We start from the raw sequence: 21,618 nt of genomic DNA on the forward strand, positions 1-21,618 counted from the left end.
TTTTCTGATAGTGTAAAATTTTTTGAGGTGTCTGTGACTTAAATGTTAAAAACAGTGGTGTTTTGAAAGGTGGTGAAAATATTTGGGGAGTAATTTTAAAAATAAATTGAATCAGCAAAGTATCTTAGAATCTCTTAAGATGGTTTCTATGCAATATATGAAATAGTATTCTAAATCTAAGCCGTTTAGAGATTTGAAGGCCAACTATAACAGGATAAAGAGAATGACAGAGTTACACAGTCTGTGTGTGAAGGCTATGAGTATTTTTCACTTTACCTCTTTGCAAAACAATGCTTTCTCTTGAAGCTTGGCAAATGTAGAATCCTACAAAACAAATTCTGTTGCAGAAAAATTCCAATTTCTTTGCAAAGTGAACAATATCAAATAAAAACTTCTCTGATGACATTGCAGAGTCAAATATAACTAAGCTTTAAATATTCTTACCATCAGCCATGTAACAAATGTGCTTCTGGCTTTCTGGACTGGTGGTGTGTGTGTATATATATATATATATAAAAATGTGTGTGTATATATATAATACACATACATATAATATATATATAATCTACTTATCTATCTAAATATCTATATATCTACCGACCTACCTATATCTATCATTATCCTCATCTATCTGTCTACCTATCTGGCAAGACTGTATCAATTCATGGGCCATTTAAGGCAGAGATAATATTTGTAATTTTCTCTTCATTCAAGGTCATCCTGGTTCAAAGATGCATATGATTGAATCATCTGCATGTCCTAATCCTGGGGGCAAAACCAAAAAGTAGAAACTCTTAGGTTTGCTCCTCTTATTTTCTTAGGAAGCTGTTAAGAGCTCAAACTCTGAATTCTAGAGTCATACTACCTGTGTGTCCTCAGGCATATTGCTTACATCTTTATCAGTTGCTCACCTGTAAATAATGCTTAACCCTACTATGGAGGATTTGATGAGTTAATAACTTATATAAAGCTCTTACAAGCTATGTAAGCATCTGTTGTTATTGCTTTTGTGGTGGTGGTGGTTATTGTTGCTGATATTGTTGTTGTTTATTCCTAGCTGTGATCATGACACAGAACAGGCCAGCAAAGTATTGCCATCCTTATTGGCTGTTAATTTATTTAAAGTAAGAACAAATGTACCTTGAAGGAGTTGTGGGAGCTATTCTGATCCCTCTGCCTTTAATACCTCTGCCACGACCAGAGTCCTCTGAGCCATTTAAGTAAGATAATTCACGTAGTTGTTCCTGACGAATTTCATCATTGTAGTCCTAGAAGAAAAAACATGACCTGATGAGCTAAAATGGAGCATGGAGTTCTTAGAACTGAACAAACACAGTAAGAAAGGAAATGTTTCACTTATTTTTCTGGTATACAAAAATCTAAAATGAGGTAAAAGTAAATATAATTTAAGTTCCTAGTTTTATACAGAGAAACTGAAGCTGCTTCTTTTACCAAGGAAGTACTCAGCAGGAAATCAGATGAGATTTGCTGGGATATCACTTTATACGTTAGCTAGAAAAGGAAAGGTAACAATATAGAACAAGATCTTGGAAGGTCCCAAGGTCATGGTTGCTAATAAGAGGACTACTGAAAAACAACTTTAGTGGCATAAGTACGTGTAGATTGTTAAAGACTGCATAATACTCAAATAGTTCCTGATGCATAAACTGAAAAGGGTCAATCCCAAGGACCAAAGTAGATACTGTGTTAAAATAATTAAAAAGTGCAAAAAAATATCAGTTTCAGACAACTGGGAAGCTATGCAATCCAACTAAAAAACTTGAGGGGCAATGTTTAGAAATAAATAATTTTCTATGTGTTCTAGCATTGGGCTGATGGAGAATGACAGCCATAGCAGAAGACACACTTCACAGTAACAGCCAGAGATTTGGTCAAAGTCAAAGAGACGATCTCTATCCTTCATCAGTGGAAATGTATCAGTCATTTCAATAGGACCAAAGAGTGGATCTGAGTCACTGAAGATGAATGCTATCTTCAAAAAACAAGTGTCAGTCTTACCTGTTTCTCTTTTTACTAACACACACATGAATGCACACACACACCCTGGTAGAACAGTACAAAACTGAGTAATTGGTATTTTTGCCTAATGGGCAATCCAAGTAAATTCTTTTTCAGTAAAGATGTGTTTATGTGAAAACCATGAGCTGTCTAGGAGTTGAGACGAGAAATATTTGTAGAAATATCTGGGTTAACATAAATTATGTCTGAGGTTTGGTAGTGGACACTTGAGCCAGGTTAGCTCTGCACTTGTGAGTTATAGTAACAGCACATGGAAACCGTGCACTCACCTGCACAGCCTGGTCTAGAAGATGGAGGGGATGCATTCAGCCTACAAGCTTTTCTAAAGCACAGCTTTACCTCATGGTCCAAAAACTGCCTTGTTCACAAGCAAAAGTACTAGTCACTCCAAAGCACTTACTTTTTATTTTTAACATGTTGCTTTCACATTTATCCCGTTCAGCACCTGATTATAGTGGTAATGGGCTCAAGACAGTTGATTGACAGAAGAGCTATAGTAGAAAATGATAGTTTTCAACAACTACTCAATTTATACCTCTTAATTTTCACATTCAAGCAACAACCAAACTGAAGAATAAGCATGTCTACTATTTTATTAGGTACAGGGAATGTGATGAATTGCTACTTCTGACTGAACTGAGCAGCCACCATGAAAATGAAAAATTAATTCCATAATTTTCCCATGTAATATTCCTAATTTGAAAGCAGATTTTTGCAGCTTCTTATCTAAGAAAAATCCATGGACTCCTAAAGGTCTTTATGAATTATAAAAAGAGATAGATTCTCATTTTTGGCAACATTGAGGGTTGAGATAAAAATTAACAAATAGCAGATAAATTCATACATGTAAAATTTACTTTAGAGAATATCTTTATGTCAGAATTAGAAAATATATTATTGTGGATATTAGCATGAATATTTGACACTACAGGTTAAGTTAGTTCTTACTGTAAGCAAAACACTACTGTTAGTGTATAATCAAGTTTCTTATGAGCTCAGCTAGATATACTCTGTTTTAAGAACTGGATCATCTTCCAGGGTTGTGGTGGTGAAGTGAATGCAGAACTCTAAATACAGGTGTAACTGACTTAGAATATGAGTCGCTCTGTTCTGAAATCATATTGCTCCCAAGGCCATGGTACACAAGAGCAACTCCCAGTCAATGACCAAATGTGGTTGAAATGCTAAAATAGGCCCATTCTTGGGAGTCACAGTTCTCCTCTGCCCGTGCCTCAAGGATTCCTAGACAGCTGGGATGAACTTCCCTTTAATACCATTGCTTCTGGGCTATGACCTCTTTCCTTTGGGTCAGATATTCTAGTGTGAAGGCTCTCCAGTCTTCCTTGGCTTCCTCATTTTATTTATTTATTTAGTTAGTTTTTTGTCACAAGATCATTTTTCCTAATGAACTCCTTACATGTTTAATCTCAACTAATCCTGATTCTGGGAGGAACCAAACTAACACACAGAATGTTGACAAAATCAAGTTCCTAAAATTACAAGCTGAGAGATTTTGTAAATCCACTGATGTTAATGCTGATGGAACCTATTCTGTTCAACATACCTTATACTCTGATTAATTGGAGTATTTGCCATTCTCTTACTTTAAAATGGTTACATACAGATTAAACATGGAACTGATTACTGACTAGCAAAAAGGGTAGTAATCAATGTTTATTTTAAGAAAGTAAATTGTATGTTGCCCAATTTTCTAAATCACTTCACTTAATAAAAATGTATGAAAGAGTCAGACATAGAGTGAACAAACATAAGGCATGTTTTGGGCGTTGGCTGACATAGATGAATTGTGGAAAGAGGGAGAAGGCTGGTTGGTGTGTGTATGTGTGTGGTGAAGTGAGATAGAGAAAGAGAGGTTGGGCAACCACATGCTATTCAAGAGTGCCTTAGTGGAAGTTATACTGTCTGACTTGGGAAGGTAGGAATAAAAGAAATTTTAAATGCAGAAATGGCTAGAAATATAATGACACCACTAACCAAAGAAAGAAAGGAATGAAAAAAGTTTAGAGGTAGAGAATTTATATTTTGTCTTGATAATCTTAAGTTTAAAATGCCAAGGAGACATTAAAATTTATCTTAGAAATTCAGATCTAGGTCAGGGGAGTAAATCTGAATGTCATTTGCACACACTTGTGATAAATGAAACACGGAGATTGCCTAAGAGAATAGTAACATAATGTAGTGACAAACGTTTTCTAATCATACTTCATACTTCTAATGCAAATTTATATCACTGAAGAAAATCAGTTAACTTATTACAATATTATGATCATTAAATGACCAGGTCTTTAATAAACTCAAGTTTTTCTAATTAGACAACTAAAATATGTATACCACTGTATTTATAGTACTGAAGCATCTAGCTGTCTCAAATAAATACAAAAGAATTTTAAATGCCCAAATGTAGAGATACTGAAATTCTAAATATTCTCTAGACTGAATATATCCTGTGTATTATTTTTATGATATAGATATAATTTTCTAAACCCCCAAATCTTTAATTGTATATTATATGCTTATATCCAGCTCTTCATTAAGCACAGATCTAACTTTGAATTAATCTTTCATCACTAGGACATGAGTCCATCCTGTTGAACATTTAATTGTGGCATATGTTGCTGATGCTTCAGTTACATAGAATCTTAAAAATACTCATAAACAAAATATTCCAAGATTGCCTTGTAAATGTGATCTTATTAGAAATATACTACAGCCTGAGTTGGAGACTAGATGGTGGAGTAGAATGACTTGAGCTCACCTCCTCTCAAGAAAACACCAGCATCACAACTAAATGCTGAACAACCATCGACAAAGAAGACTGGAACCTACCAAAAAAAGATATTCAACATCCAAAAGCAAAGAAGAAGCCACAATGAGATGGTAGGAGGGGCACATGTGCGATATAATCAAATCCAATATCCACTGGGTGGGTGACCCACAAATTGAAAAATAATTATATCACAGAGGTTCTCCCACAGTAGTGAGATTCTGAGCCCCACATTAGGCTCCCCAGCCTGGGGGTCTGGCATTGGGAGGAGGAACTCCCAGAGCATTTGGTTTTGAAGGCCAGCAGGGCTTGATCTCAGGAGCTCCACCGGACTTGTGGAAACAGGGACTCCACTCTTGGAGGGCCCACACAAGTTCTCGTGTACACTACCCAGGAAAAAAGCAGTGAATTCATAGGAACCTGGGCCAGACCTACCTGCTGGTCTTGAAGGGTATCCTGGGGAGGTGGGGGGGGCAGCTGTGGCTCACTGTAGGAACAAGAACACTAGTGACAGAGGTGCCAGGGAGTACTAATTGGCATGAGCCCTTCTGGAGGCTGCCATTTTGATGCCAAGACCTGGACTCACCCAACAGACTGTAGGCTCCAGTCCTGGGATGCCTCAGGCCAAACAACCAACAGGACAGAAACACAGCCCCACCCAACATCAGACAGGCTTGTGAAAGTCTTACTGAGCCCACAGCTGCCTATAAACACACCACTTGACACAGCCCTGCCCACTAGAGGGACAAGACCCAGTTCCACTCACCAGTGGGTAGGCACAAGTGAGTGGAGGAAGGAAGGAAGCCTTCACAAGCATCTAGACCAGCCTCACCCACCACAGGCAGATAGCAGAAGCAAGAGAAACTAGAGCCCTGCATCCTGTGGAACAGAGACAATGAAAACAGGCAAAATGAGATGGCAGAGAAATATGTTCCAGATGAAGGAACAAAATAAAACCCCAGAAGAACAACTAAATGAAATGGAGATAGGCAATTACCTGAAAAATAATTCAGAGTAATGAAAGCAAACATGATCCAAGATCTTGGAAAAAGAATGGTGGCACAGTCTGAGAAGATGAAGAAATGTTTAAAAAAGACCTAGAGGGTATAAAGAACAAACAGTGTTGAAGAATACAATAACTGGGACTTCCCTGGTGGTGCAGTGGTTAAGAATCTGCCTGTAAATGCAGAGGACATGGGTTCAAGCCCTGGCCCAGGAAGATCCCACATGCCATGGAGCAACTAAGCATGTGTGCCACAACTACTGAGCCTACACTCTAGAGCCTGCATGCCACAACTACTGAAACTCGCATGCCTATAGTCCATGCTCCACAACAAGAGAAGCCACTGCAATGAGAAGCCCACGTGCCGCAATGAAGAGTAACCCCCACTTGCCACAACTAGAGAAAGCCTGCGTGCAGCAGTGAAGACCCTATGCAGCCAAAGATAAAAAAATAAATAAACATCTTTAATAAACAATACAATAACTGAAATGAAATATACACTAGAAGGAATCACTAGCAGAATAAATGAGGCAGAAGAACAGATAAGTGACTTGGAAGTTAGAATGGTGGAATTCACTGCTGCAGAACAGAATACAGATAAAAGAATGAAAAGAAATGGAGACAGCCTAAGAGACTTCTGGGACAACATTAAACGCAACAACACTCGCACTATAGGGGTCCCAGAAGGAGAAGAGAGAGAGAAAGCACCCGAGAAAATATTTGAAGAGATTATAGTCAAAAACTTCCCTAACATGGGAAAGGAAATAGTCAATCAAGTCCAGGAAATGCAGCAAGTCCCATACAGGATAAACCCAAAGAGGAACACACCTAAACACATTTTAATCAAATTGACAAAATTAAAGACAAAGAGCAAATATTAAAAACAACAAGGGAAAAGTAATAAATAATATACAAGGGTTATCAGCTGATTGTTCAGAAGAAACTCTGCAGGCCAGAGAGGAGTGGCATGATATATTTAAAGTGATGAAAGGGAAAAACCTACAACCAAGAATACTCGACCCAGCAAAGGCTTTTGTTCAGATTTGATGGAGAAATCAAAAGCTTTACAACGAACAAAAGCTAAGAGAATTCAGCACCACCAAACCAGCTTTACAACAAATCCTAAAGGAAATTCTCTAAGCTAAAAAGAAAAGGCCACAACTAGAATTAAGAAAATTATGAATAGGAATGCCCACCAGTAAAGGCAAATATAAAGTAAATGTAGGAAATCAACCATGCACAAATATGATATCAAAACAAGCAATAGTGAGAAGAGGAGAGTACAAATGCAGGATATTGGAAATCACTGGAAATTAAGAGACCAGCAACTTATAACAATTTCGTAAAGCAATCTTTTATATATACTGCTATATAAAAACCTTATGGAAACTGCAAACCAAAAAACTATAATAGATACAAACAGAAAAAAAGCAACCCAAACACAACACAAAAGATAGTCATCAAATCACAAGAGAAGAGAACAAAAGAGGAAGGAAAGAAAAAAGACCCACAAAAACAAATTCAAAACAATTAAATAAATGACAATAGGAACATACATATTGATAATTACCTTAAATGTAAATGGATTAAATGCTCCAACCAAAAGACATAGACTGGTTGAATGGATATAAAAATAAGACCATGTATATGCTGTCTACAAGAGACCCACTACAGATCTAGGGACACATACAGACTGAAAGTGAGGGGGTGGAAAAGAGCTATTCCATGTATGTGGAAATCAAAAGAAAGCTGCAGTAGCAATGTTCATATCAGACAAAATAGACTTTAAAATAAAGATGACTGTTACCAGTGACAAAAAAGGATGCTAAATAAAGATCAAGGGATCAATCCAAGAAGAAGATATAACAAGTGTAAATATATTTGCACCCAGCATAGGAACACCTCAATATATAAGGCAAATGTTAACAGCCATAAAAGGAGAAATTGACAATAACACAATAATAGTGGGGGACTTTAACACCCCACTTACATCAAAGGACAGATCATCCAGACAGAAAATCAATAAGGAAACAGAGGTCTTAAATGACACATTAGACCAGATGTACTTAATTGTTATTTATAGAACATTCATCCAAAATCAGCAGAATATGCATTCTTATTGAGTGCTCATGGAACATTCTCCAGGATAGATCACGTCCTGGGTCACAAAGCAAGCCTTTTAAAATTTAAGACAACTGAAATCATATCAAGCATCTTTTCTGACAACAACACTATAATTTTAGAAAGCAACTACAGGAATTAAACTTTATGAAACACAAACACGTGGAGGCTAAACAATATGCTACTAAATAGCCAATGGATCATGTAAGAAATCAAAGAGGAAATTTAAAAATACCTAGAGACAAGTGATAACAAAAACAAGATGATACGAAATGATCATGATACCTATGAGACACAGCAAAAGCAGTTCTAAGAGGGAAGTTTATAGCAATACAAGCTTACCTTAGGAAACAAGATAAATTTAAAATAAATAACCTAACATTACACCTAAAGCAACTAGAGAAAGAAGATAAAACAAAACCCACAGTTAGTAGAAGGAAAGAAATCGTAAAGATCTGATCAGATATAAAAGAAGTAGAGATGAAGAAAACAGTAGAAAAGATCAATGAAATTAAAAGTGGGTTCTTTGAAAAGATAAACAAAATTGATAAACCTTTAGCCAAAGCCATCACGAAAAAAAAGGAGAGGGCTAAAATCAATGAAATTAGAAATAAAACCAATCCAAAAATGGGCAGAAGACCTAAATAGACATTTCTCCAAAGAAGACACACAGATGGCCAAGAAACACATGAAAAGCTGCTCAACATTACTAATTATTAGAGAAATGCAAATCAAAACTACAATGAGGCATCACCTCACACCAGTTAGAATGGGCATCATAAGAAAATCTACAAACAACAAATGCTGGAGAGGGTGTGGAGAAAAGGGAACCCTCTTGCACTGTTGGTGGGAATGTAAATTGATACAGCCACTATGGATAACAGTATGGAGGTTCCTTAAAAAACTAAAAATAGAATTACCATATGATCCAGCAATCCCACTACTGGGCATATACCCAGAGAAAACCATAATTCAAAAAGACACATACACCCCAATGTTCATTGCAGCACTATTTACAATAGCCAGGTCATGGAAGCAACCTAAATGCCCATCAACAGACAAATGGATAAAGAAGTTGTGGTACATACATACAATGGAATATTACTCAGCCATAAAAAGGAATGAAATTGAGTCATTTGTTGAGAGGTGGATGGATCTAGAGACTGTCATACAGAGTGAAGTAAGTCAGAAAGAGAAAAACAAATATCGTATATTAACGCATGTATGTGGAACCTAGAAAAATGGTACAGATGAACCAGTTTGCAGAGCAGAAGTTGAGACACAGATGTAGAGAACAAAGGTATGGACACCAAAGGGGGAAAACCACGGTGTGGTGAGGATGGTGGTGTGCTGAATTGGGCGGTTGGGATTGACATGTATATACTGATGTGTATAAAATTGATGACTAAGAAGAACCTGCAGTATAAAAACGCAAACAAACAAACAAACTAATACTAAACTTTCTTTGGGTTATTTGTATGGAAATATGTTAATATAAATGTTCCAGACATTACATGAAATTTCTAAAAATATTATATATTCTGGTATAATGTTATAAGTCATAATTCTAGTTATTACTTTAAAATGTATATCTCAGAAATAACTAAATTTCCTTGTCAATTGCATTATTATGAACATTCATCAGATCTTTAACCGTGGTCATTTTTAAGTCTTTTGTCATTTACAGACAGTTCTGGGTGTACTCTGATGCTTTTGCAAAAATGTTCCTATGAAAGGGTTTCATCTTCAAGGAATTCATGGAAAAGACTCTGACAAGTACAGGTTTCTGGTAACAGCCTATACTGTTGAACTGAATGAATAAACATTTTCAGAACTCTAATGGAAAACTGATGAATTCATATGAGTGCTAACAAAAGATCAAGTTGAAAAAAAATTAATTACATGGGACTGAGTGAACTGGTGAGGATGATTATAATTTTTGTGACTTTCTGTTTGAATAAAAAAATCCTGCAAGGGTTCAGAGGCAAAAAATATACAAATCAATTTTCACTGCAAAGTAAAGGAGCTGTTACAGTGGAGGATTAGTGGACTGAATGTCAATATTATGACATAGTATGAGTGTGTTTCATGTTTGGTAATTGCAATCATTGTTGCTTTTGTTGTGTTTATCCATTTACAATGCTTGGTGTCAGTTTATTTATCCCTTGTAAAAATAAAATACAGTGTGTGTATGTGAAAAAATAAAAGAATAATTGATTCCAAAAAAGTTGCACTTTGTGCAACTACTGAATTTCAGACAACAAGCTAGAATCCATCTTCTAACTCAGATAAAAGTTCTGGATATATATATATATATATATATATATATATATATATAAAAGAACATATTTATATATATAAAAATAGGAGGTTGAGGGAGTATCTAACAATATTTACAAAAACAAATCTATCCTGTAACTGGATTTGCTTCAAAATAATGTGAAGGAAAAAGGATATAGATGAAAACAAGAGTGGCCAAATAGTTGGAAGATATTATGACCAGGTGATAAATACAATGCGGTAAATTTTTTTATATGCTCTTATTTTGATGTATGTTTGAAGTATCCCATAATAAAAATTTAAAAACAAACAAACAAAAAAGAAGTTACAACTGACACCACAGAAATACAAAGGATCATGAGACTACTGCAAGCAACTGTATGCCAATAAAATGGACAACCTAGAAGAAATGGACCAATTCTTAGAAAGTTATAATTTCCCAAGACTGAACTAGGAATAAATAGATAATGTGAACAGGTGAATCACCAGTACTGAAATTGAAACTTTGATTTAAAATCTCCCAACAAACAAAAGTCCAGGACCAGGTGGCTTCACAGGCGAATTCTATCAAACATTTAGAGAAGAGTTAACATCTATCCTTCTGTAACTGTTCCAAAAAATTACAGAGGAAGAAACACTCCCAAACTCATTCTATGAGGCCACAATCAACCTGATACCAAAACCATATAAAGGAACCACAAAAAGGAAATTTACAGGCCAATAGCAAAAATCCTCAACAAAATACTAGCAAACCAAATCTAACAATTCATTAAAAAGATGATACACCATGATCAAGAAGGATTTATCTCAGGGATGCAAGGATTTTTCAATAACCAAAAATCAATCAGTGTGATACACCACATCAACAAACTGAAAAATAAAAAAACATAAGATCATCTCAATAGAGGCACAAAAGGCTTTTGATAAAATTCAACACCCATTTATAATAAAAACTCCAGAAAGAAGACATAAGGGTATCCTACATCAACATAATAAAGGCCATATATGACAAATGTACAGCTAACATCATACTCAGTGGTGGAAAGCTGGAAGCATTTCCTCTAAGATCAAGTACAAGACAAGGATGTCCACTCTTACCACTTTTATTCAACATAGTTTTGGAAGTCCTAGCCCTGCCAATCAGAGAAGAAAAAGAAATAAAGGGAATCCATATTGGAAAAGAAGAAGTAAAACTCACTGTTTGCAGATGACATGATACAATACATAGAAAATCCTAAAGATACCACCAGAAAATGAAAGCTCATCAATGAACTTGGTAAAGTTGCAGGATACAAAATTAATACACAGAAATCTGTTGCATTTCTATACACTAACAATGAAAGACCAGAAAGAGAAATTAATGAAACAATCCCATTCATCATTGAATCAAAAAGAATAAAATACCTAGGACTAAAATTACCTAAGGAGGCAAAAGACCTTTATTCTGAAAACTATAAGATACTAATGAAAGAAATCAAAGATGACAGAAACAGGTGGAAAGATACACCATATTCTTGGATTGGAAGAATCAATATTGTCCAAATGACCATACTACCTAAGGCAGTCTACATATTCAATGCAATCCCCATCAAATTACCAATGGCAGTTTTGTTGATTTAGAAAAAAAATCTTAAAATTTGTATGGAAACTCAAAAGAACCTGAAGAGCCAAAGCAATCTTGAGAAAGAAAAACAGAGATGGAGGAATCAGGCTCCCTTACTTCAGATATAATACAAAGCTACAGTCATCAAAAGAGTATGGGTCAAGATGGTAGAGTGGAGGACACGGAGCTTTTGTCTCCCCTCCACTAGGGCACCTACCAGATGCTGGTGGGGAACCTTGACACCCAAGGAGACAGGAGGAACCCCAGAGCAACTGGGTAGGACATGGGGGGTAGTTAGGGGAGAGGAGAAGTGGAGGCCAGATGGGACCAGTGCCTCTGAGGGATGGCTGGGAGAGGGGATGTGTTCCCATGCCTAGAGGGACACCCTGGTGCTCAGAGGATTGGGGGGGAGAACAGCTAGCATTTCCCCTGCCCAATCAGGCCCCGGGAAGCCTGCTGGGATACAAGGCCAGGTTCTCCACCTTCCAGGACCCCCTCTAGCCACATTTGTCCTAGGGGCATAGGAGGGGTGAAGAAGAGGAGAGGTAGATTGGGAGGGGCCCTCTGGGATTGGAGGATCAGGGAGAACACACCTAGAATTTCCCCTGCCCACTTGGGTCCTGGGGATCTTGCTGGGCTCCCATGCTGGGTCCTCTGACCTCCGAGGCCCGCTCCAGCCACTTGGGACCTAGGGGCAAAGGAGGGAGGGAGGAGGGGGGAAGGGGGACAGAGGTGAACGGACAGGGACCCTCTAGGACTGGAGGATCAGGGGAAGCACAGCTGGCATTTCCCCCACCCACTTGGGCTGCAGGAAGCCTGCTGGGCTCCCAGGTTGGGTCCTCCACCCTCCAAGGCCCACTCCAGCTGCATTGGTCCTGAGGGCATGGGGGGGGAGAGGAGAGGCAGATGGGGAGGGTCCCTATAGGACCAGAGGATCAGGGGGGGTAAGGCTGGCATTTTCCCCACCCACTCGGGCCCTAGGAAGCCTGCTGGGTTTCTGGGCCTTGTCCTCCGCCTTTCAAGGCCAGAGGCACCCTGGGCCACTCTGGCCATGCTGAGCCTAAGCCCTGCACCCCACCCTCCCAAGGGCCTTTTCCGTCCACATGGGTCCTAAGCCTAGACCCTACCCACCACTTAAACCCCACCCTGCCTAAGCCCCACTCCCTACAGCCAAGGCCTTTTCCAGCTTTTTTTTTTTCTCACTTTTGCCACTGTGGTTCTGTTTTAATTTCCAATTCTTTCAGTTGTTGTTTCATCTGTATTTTTATTTTTTCTAACATAGCTCTTAGTTTTCTAATCTTATTTTATTTTTTACTCTTTGTTATTGTTCTGCTCCTTTTTTTCTTTTTTATTTTTTTTACTGCCACTGCATGTGGCTTCCAGGATCTTGGTTTGCAAGCCAGGGGTTGGGCCAGAGCTCCTGTGGTGGGAATTCTGAGTCTGAAGCACTGGATTAACAGAGAAACTCAGACCCCAGGGAATATTCATTGGAGTGAGGTCTCCTGGAGGTCCTCACCTCAACATCAAGACCTAGCTCTACACAACAGCCTACAAACTCTGGTGCTGGAAGCCTCAGGCCAAACAACTAATAAGACAGGAACATAACCTCACCATCAAAAAAAAAAAAAAGAGATGATAGAAAATATGTTACAGATAAAGGAGCAAGGAGAAAACCTACAAGACCAAATAAATGAAGAGGAAATAGGTAACCTATCTGAAAAAGAATTCAGAGTAATGATAGTAAAGATGATCCAGAATCTCAGAAATAGAATAGAGGCATGGATTAAGAAAACACAAGAAATGTTTAACAAAGATCTAGAAGACCTAAAGAACAAACAAACAGAGATGAACAACACAATAACTGAAATGAAGAATACACTGGAAGAAATCGATAAGAGAATAACTGAGGCAGAAGAATGAATAAGTTAGCTGGAAGACAAAATGGTGGAAATACCTGCCAAGGAGCATAATAAAAAAAAAAAAAAGAAAAGTGTTGAAGACAATCTCAGAGACCTCTGGGACAACACTAAATGCACCAACATTCAAAGTACAGGGGTCTCAGAAGAAGAACAGAAAAAGAAATGTTCTGAAAAAATATTTGAAGAGATTATAGTTGAAAACTTTCTTAACATGGGAAAGGAAATAGCCACCCAAGTCCAGGAAGGGTAGAGTCCCCAGAATAAACCCTAGGACAAACACACCAAGACACATATTAATCAAACTAACAAAAATTAAGTTTAAAGAAAAAATATTAAAAGCAGCAAGGGAAAAGCAAAAAATAACTTACAAAAGAATCTCTAAAAGGTTATCAGCTGATTTTTCAGAAGAAACTGCAGGCCAGTAGGGAGCAGCAGGATATATAATAAGTGATGAAAGAGAAAAACCTACAACCAAGATTACTCTACCCAGCAAGGATCTAATTCAGATTCAACAGAGAAATCAAAAGCTTTAGAGACAAGCAAAAGCTAAGAGAATTCAGCACCACCAAACCAGCTTTACAACAAATGCTGAAGGAATTTCTCTAGGCTGGAGACACAAGAGAAGGAAAAGACCAATGAAAACAAACCCCCCAAAATTAAGAAAATGTTAATAGGAACATACATATCAATAATTACCTTAAATGTAAATGGATTAAATGCTCCAACCCAAAGAACAGACTGGCTGAATGGGTACAAAAACAAGACTCATATACATGTTGTCCACAAGAGAACCACTTCAGACTTAGGGACACATACAGACTGAAAGTGAAGGGATAGAAAAAGATATTCCATGCAAAAGGAAATCAAAAGAAATCTGGAGTAGCAATACTCATATCAGATAAAATAAACGTTGAAATAAAGAATGTTACAAGAGATAAGGAAGGACACTACATAATGATCCAGGGATCAACCTGAGAAGAAGATATAACAATTGTAAATATTTATGCACCCAGCATAGGAGCATCTCAATACATGAGGCAAATGCTAGCAACCATGAAAGGGGAAATCAACAGTATCACAATAATAGTAGGGAACTTTAACACCCCACTTACACTAGTGGGCAGATCATCCAAACAGAAAATAAATAGGAAAAAATAAGCTTTAAATGGCACAATAGAGCAAACAGATTTAATTGATATTTATAGGGCATTCCACTTAAAAGTGGTGGAATACACTTTCTTCTCAAGTGTACATGGAACATTCTCCAGGATAGATCACATCTTGGGTCACAAATTAAGCCTCATAAAATTTAAGAAAATTGAATTTTATCAAGTAGGTTTTCTGACCACAACGCTATGAGATTAGAAATCAATAACAGGAAAAAAAACTGTAAAAACACAAATACATGGAGACTAAACAGTGTGCTACTAAATAACCAAGAGATCTCTTAAGATATCTAAGAAGAAATTTTAAAAATACATGGAAACACTTGACAATGAAAACCCAATGATCAAAAACATATGGGGGCTTCCCTTGAGGTGCAGTGGTTGAGAGTCTGCCTGCCGATGCGGGGGACATGGGTCCGTGCCCCAGTCCGGGAAGATCCCACATGCCGTGGAGCGGCTGGGCCCATGAGTCATGGCCGCTGGGCCTGCGCATCCGGAGCCTGTGCTCCGCGGTGGGAGAGGCCACAACAGTGAGAGGCCCGCGTACTGCAAAAAACAAAACAAAACAAAACAAACAAAACAAAACAAAAAAACATATGGGACGCAGCAAAAGCAGTTCTAAGAGGGAAGTTTATAGCAATTCAATCTCACCTCAAGAAACAAGAAAAATCTCAAATAAACAATCTAAATTTATGCCCAAAGCAACTAGAGAAAGAAAAACAAAGAAAACCGAAACTCAGTAGAAGGAAAGGAATCATAAAGATCAGAGCAGACAGAGCAGAAGTAAATGAAATAGAAACAAAGGAAACAATAGCAAAGATCAATAAAACTAAAAGTTGGTTCTTTAGAAGATAAACAAAATTGAGAAACATTTAGCCAGACTCATCAAGAAAAAAAGGGAGAGGACGTATATCAATCAAATTAGAAATGAAAAAGGAGAAATCACAGCTGACACTGCAGAAATACAAGGGATTATAAGAGACTAGTACAAACAACCAAATGCCAATAAAATGGACAACCACGAGGAAATGGACAAGTTCTTGGAAAGGTACAATTTTCCAAGACTGAAACTGGAAGAATTAGAAAATATAAACAGACCTATCATGATAATGAAATGGAAACTAATTAAAAATCTTCCAACAAACCAAAGTCCAGGATGAGATGGCTTCACAGGTGAATTCTATCAAACATTTAGAGAAGAGCTAACATCTATCCTTCTCAAACTCTTCCAAAAAATTTCAGAGGGAGGAACACTCCCAAATCTGTTTTATGAAGCCACCATCACCCTGATACCAAAACCAGACACAGACACTGCCAAAAAAGAAAATTACAGACCAATATCAATGATGAACATAGATGTGAAAATTCTCAACACAATACTAGCAAACAAAATCCAATAACACATTAAAAGGATCATACACCATGATCAAATGGGATTTATACCAGGAATGCAAGGAATCTTCATTATATACAAATCAATTAATGTGATACACCATATTAACAAATTAAGCAATGAAAACCATATGATCATCTCAATAGATGCAGAAAAAGCTTTTTACAAAATTCAACAGCCATTTAATAAAAACACTCCAGAAAATGTGCAGAGAGGGAACCTGTGCCCATATATGACAAAGCTACAGCAAATATCTTTCTCAACAGTGAAAAACTGAAAGCATTTCCACTAAGATCAGTAAGAAGAGAAGGATGTCCACTCTCACCACTCTTCTTCAACATAGGTTTGGAAGTCCTAGCCACGGCAATCAGAGAAGAAAAAGAAATAAAAGGAATACAAATTGGAAAAGAAGAAGTAAAACTGTCACTGTTTAAAGATGACATGATACTATACATAGAAAATCCTAGGACTTCCCTGGTGGTGCAGTGGTTAAGAATCCACCTGCCAATGCAGGGGACACAGGTTTGATCCCCGTTTGGGGAAGTTCCCACATGCTGCAGAGCAACAAAGCCTGTGCATCACAGCTACTGAGCCCACCTGCCACAACTACTAAAGCCCATGAACCTAGAGCCTGTGCTCCACAACAAGAGAAGCCACTGCAATGAGAAGCCCCTGGACTGCAACAAAGAGTAGCACTATTTACAATAGCCAGGACGTGAAAACAGCTAAATGTCCAAGGAGAGATGAATGTATAAAGAAGATGTGGTATATATAACCAATGGAATATTACTCAGCCATAAAAAGGAACTAAACTGGGTTATTTGTAGAGATGAGGATGGACCTAGAGTCTGTCATACAGAGTGAAGTAAGCCAGAAAGAGAAAAACAAATATCATATATTAATGCATATATGTGGAATCTAGAAAAATAGTACAGATGAACCTATTTGCTGGGCAGAAATACAGACGTAGATGTAGAGAACGGATATGTAGACACAGAGAGTGAAAGGGAGGGTGGGATTAACTGAGAGATTAGGTTTGACATAAATACACTACAATGTGTAAAATAGATAGCTAGTGGGAACCTGCTGTATAGCACAGGGAGCTCTGTGCTCTGTGACGACATAGATGGGTGGGATGGGGGTGGTGGGAGGGAGGTCCAAGAGGGAGGGGATATAGATATACATATAGCTGATTCACTTCATTGTACAGAAGAAACTAACACAACATTGTAAAGCAATTATACACCATTAATTTTTTTTTTCAACTCTACAAACAAGAACTGCTGGAGAGGGTGTGGAAAAAAGGGAATCCTCCTACACTGTTGGTGGTAATATAAATTGGTACATCCACTATGGAGAACAGTATGGTGGTTCCTTAAAAAACTAAAACTAGAGCTACCATATGATCCAGCAATTCCACTCCTGAGTATATATCTGGAGAAAACCATACTTTGAAAAGATACATGCACCCTGATGTTCATTGCAGCACTTGTTACAATAGCCAAGACATGGAAGCAACCTAAATGTCTGTCGGCAGATGAATGGATAAAAATGATGTGGTACATATATACAGTGGAATATTACCCAGCCATAAAAAGAATGAAATAATGTCATTTGCAGCAACATGGATGGACCTAGAGATTATCATACTAAGTGAACTAAGTCAGACAGAGAAAGACAAATATCATATGATATCCCTTATATGTGGAATCTAAAAAAATGGCACAGATGAATTATTTATGAAACAGATGAGACTCACAGACACAGAACACAAACTTATGGTTACCAAAGGGGAAAGGTGGTGGGGGAGGGATAAATTAGGAGTTTGGGGTTAACATATACACACTACTATACATAAAATTGATAATCAACAAGGACCTGCTGTATAGCATAGGGAACTCTATTCAATATTCTGTAATAACCTAAACAGGAAAAGAACCTGAAAAAGACAGATATACATGTATGTATAACTGAATCACATTTCTGTATACCTGAAATGAACACAACATTGTGAATCAACTATACTTCAATATAAAATAAAACTTGAAAATAAATATATACTATATATTAGTTGACTTGAGTACTACTGAGTTCTAAGATTTTGGAGTCATAAAATAATTATGCATATGAATGGGTAGTTATAGTTTTATAGCATTTATAATTTTTATGCTTAATTTACTAAAACAGATATTCACTGAGAAGTAAAAATATAAGTTCAGAAGTAGTAATAATAATCATCTATATTTTTCTGATACTATTTTATTATTATTTTATTTACCACTTTAATGTTAAAAGACCCTTGAGGGATAAAGAGATGCAGATAGAGAAATAATCACATAAGCTTGTGAAAACTTTCATAAGGGACAAAGACAGGTAAAGTTATAACAATTCAGGGTGAATATATGTGAAAAAATTAAATTCCAGTCATTTAAAATAAATAAATAATAAAAGACAACTTAATATACATGTTTAATTTGTATGCAAAACTGGATTATTCCAAAGTTTTTATAATAAGGCCAATCCATAGTATGAAGACAACGTTCTTGTCAAAAAAATAAGTTATACTTACACATGAATTTTAATATTATTTTAGATAGGATTTGAAATTATTGGGATTCTGCACTTCAAATAATAAAGAATGCTTTACTACTTTGGGGTATACTTGCAGTGAATAAGACATACACACACTAATTTACTCCTTACATTGCAAGTTGAATTATAAATTTATGTTAGAATTGCTGATTGGTTTGATCTGCAGGTTTGGCTTCAGATAGAAGGATTTAAATAATTAACAGTGAATCTGATAGGAGTTTATCAATGCTTAAATAATACATGCACATCAAAGACCTTTTAAGAATTAATTGAAATTTTAATTTTATATTTCCTGTGATGTCCAAAAATTGTCTTTTTTGCTACCAAAATCAGTTTTTAAAATTTGCTATCTTGAAATAACAACAAAGATATTCACAGCACTGGGCTTCCCTGGTTGTGCGGTGGTTGAGAGTCTGCCTGCCAATGCAGGGGACCCGGGTTCGTGTCCCGGTCCAGGAGGATCCCACGTGCCGCAGAGCGGCTGGGCCCGTGAGCCATGGCCACTGGGCCTGCGCGTCCGGGGCCTGTGCTCTGCAATGGGAGAGGCCACAGCAGTGGGAGGCCTGCGTACCGCAAAAAAAAAAAAAAAAAAAAAAAAAGATATTCACAGCACTGTTATATGTTCCTTTTTCTCAGGGTGATGCAAACTGTCCCTATGAAACAATTTCCATGAAATTCATGACCTGGACAAAAAGACCTGGGACTTCCTCAGCCCCTACAAATAGTTAGGTTAGGACACTTTGACCAGCTTAATAAACAAGAAAGTATGGGAGGTAATGGGTCTTGTGCCAATATCAAATCTGTAGCGAGTTGGAAAGGGTAGGAAGCTATTTCAGAAAACAACTACTGCTGTGCTAGACACACTATTATTTAGCAAAACATCTTAGGCTATTAGATAACAGCTCTTAGCAAACACAAGGTGAGTTTTAACCAGCCCAGGGTAAGGACCAGAAAAATTCATTAAGAAAATGTGGTCAGAGAACAGTTAATTAATATTTACTAAAAATCTGCTCAATGTATCACTCTGCATAAGGTCTGTATAAAGGCTTTATAAAGCATATTTATCAAAGGGGATTGAATATCACAAAGTTAAAATGTTGTGGACTTGAACTACTAGTGATGGTGATTTGTTACTCCAAACTGTTTTCTCTTCTTTAACCATTATTAAAGTCATACTGCACAATATGTAAAAATCACCAAAGAATAAGATAGCAACTATATAGATTTTATGTAGATATTCTGCAGGATTATTGGGAGGGTGTATATTCTATCTTCTTCTATTTTACCTTAGTAAACATTAGTCACTGATATATGAGGTCTAGGAACTAAGACCTTTAGAATGAGCATGAAAGACTCAAGTGTTTAGTCTTATGCCTTTGCCAATCCTAGCTTATAAAGTCAGCCACGACCTCAGGTTAGATTTAGGGTGTTAGATAAATATTTATATAAAACTAAATGAGAGACTTCAGTTGTTATTCTAAAAATACCAAGTTCCATTTGTTTAGGTAGAGTCAAAGTGACTAAATTTTCTTGACAACTTACTGTGCACATGATATAGGAGCTCTATCTGCATTTTAAGTTGAAATAGGCAATACAGTAAGTCCCCTACATACGAGCATTCAAGTTGTGAACCTTCAAAGATTCGAATGTACGTTCGCATGTCCGATCACGTAAGTTAGGCCATGTGTCTGGCGTACATTGTCACGTGTATGCATCCTCTACAAGTGGTTGTGCTTTTGTGTACTTTACTGTACAGTACTGTACAGAGTTCAGTAGTACAGTATCTTTATTTCAAGGCCAGAATGTCTGGAAGCAAGCGTAAAAACAGCAGTGATGTAGCTGGTACTGCTAAGAAGCACCAAGTGATAATGATGGAAACAAAAGTTAAAATAATTGAGAGAGTGGAGTGAGGTGAAAAGTAAGTGTCGCTTCTTCTCATTACATGAATCATTCAACCATCAGCATAATTATAAAGAACAAGAACAACATCATGGAACATGTGAAATCTGCTGTGCCAATGATGTCGACAATAATATTGAAGAAGTGTGGAAAAATGCTGAAGGAGATGGAGAAATTTCTCAGTGTGTGGATGCAGGATCAGGATCAGTGTCCAATCATGCTCAGCTTAATGATGATTCAAGAGAAGTCTGAAAGCCTTTATGAAGACTTAAAGAAGAAACATGGCAAAGAATCAGAGGTGCATCTTTTAATGCCAGTCATGGCTGGTTTCATTGGTTCAAGGCTAGAACCAACCTTCGCAATGTAAAAGTAAGTGGCAAGGCAGGCAGCATGTGCATATATGGTAGATGCCCAAGAATTTCCTGAAATGCTTTGAGAAATTATTGATGTAGGTGCATACATTGATGTAGGATGACACATGACTGTACTGGAAGAGGATGCCAGACGAAAGTTACACCTGTTAAGGAAGAAAAGTTGATGCCAGGCTACAAAGCAGCAAAGAATAGGCTAACTCTGTTGTTTGGTGGCAATGCTTCTGGCGATATGAAGCTGAAGCATCTTTTAGTTTACCATTCAGAGAACCCAAGAGCCCTTAAAAACATACCCAATGGCTCTCTTCCTGTTGTGTGGAAGAGTAACCCCAAAGCCTGGGTTACACAGGCCATTTTCCAGGACTGGTTTTTCCACCAATTTATCCTGGAGGTAGAGAAATATTGCTTGGAGAATGATGTCCCATTCAACATCCTTTTGCTGCTTG

The 21,618-nt window shown here is 37.3% G+C and overlaps 1 protein-coding gene across 4 annotated transcripts in view; it reads right to left on the reverse strand.

Annotated features, from left to right (window-relative positions):
• KHDRBS2 (KH RNA binding domain containing, signal transduction associated 2) overlaps positions 1-21,618 on the reverse strand; it is a 713,761-nt gene that overhangs the window by 306,073 nt on the left and 386,070 nt on the right. For all 4 annotated transcript variants that reach the window (XR_003437134.1, XR_003437135.1, XM_027126844.1 and 1 more), the window contains exon 5: positions 1,141-1,268. Coding sequence is in view for 2 of the 4 variants with exons in the window: in XM_027126844.1 (XP_026982645.1) it covers positions 1,141-1,268 (128 nt within the window). In the remaining 2 variants the exon portion in view is untranslated. The remainder of the gene's footprint in view (positions 1-1,140; positions 1,269-21,618) is intronic.

The sequence above is a fragment of the Aethalodelphis obliquidens genome, unplaced genomic scaffold (genome assembly GCF_003676395.1).
Source record: "Aethalodelphis obliquidens isolate GAN/ISIS:26980383/991018 unplaced genomic scaffold, ASM367639v1 scaffold31, whole genome shotgun sequence".
Lineage (NCBI taxonomy): Eukaryota > Metazoa > Chordata > Mammalia > Artiodactyla > Delphinidae > Aethalodelphis > Aethalodelphis obliquidens.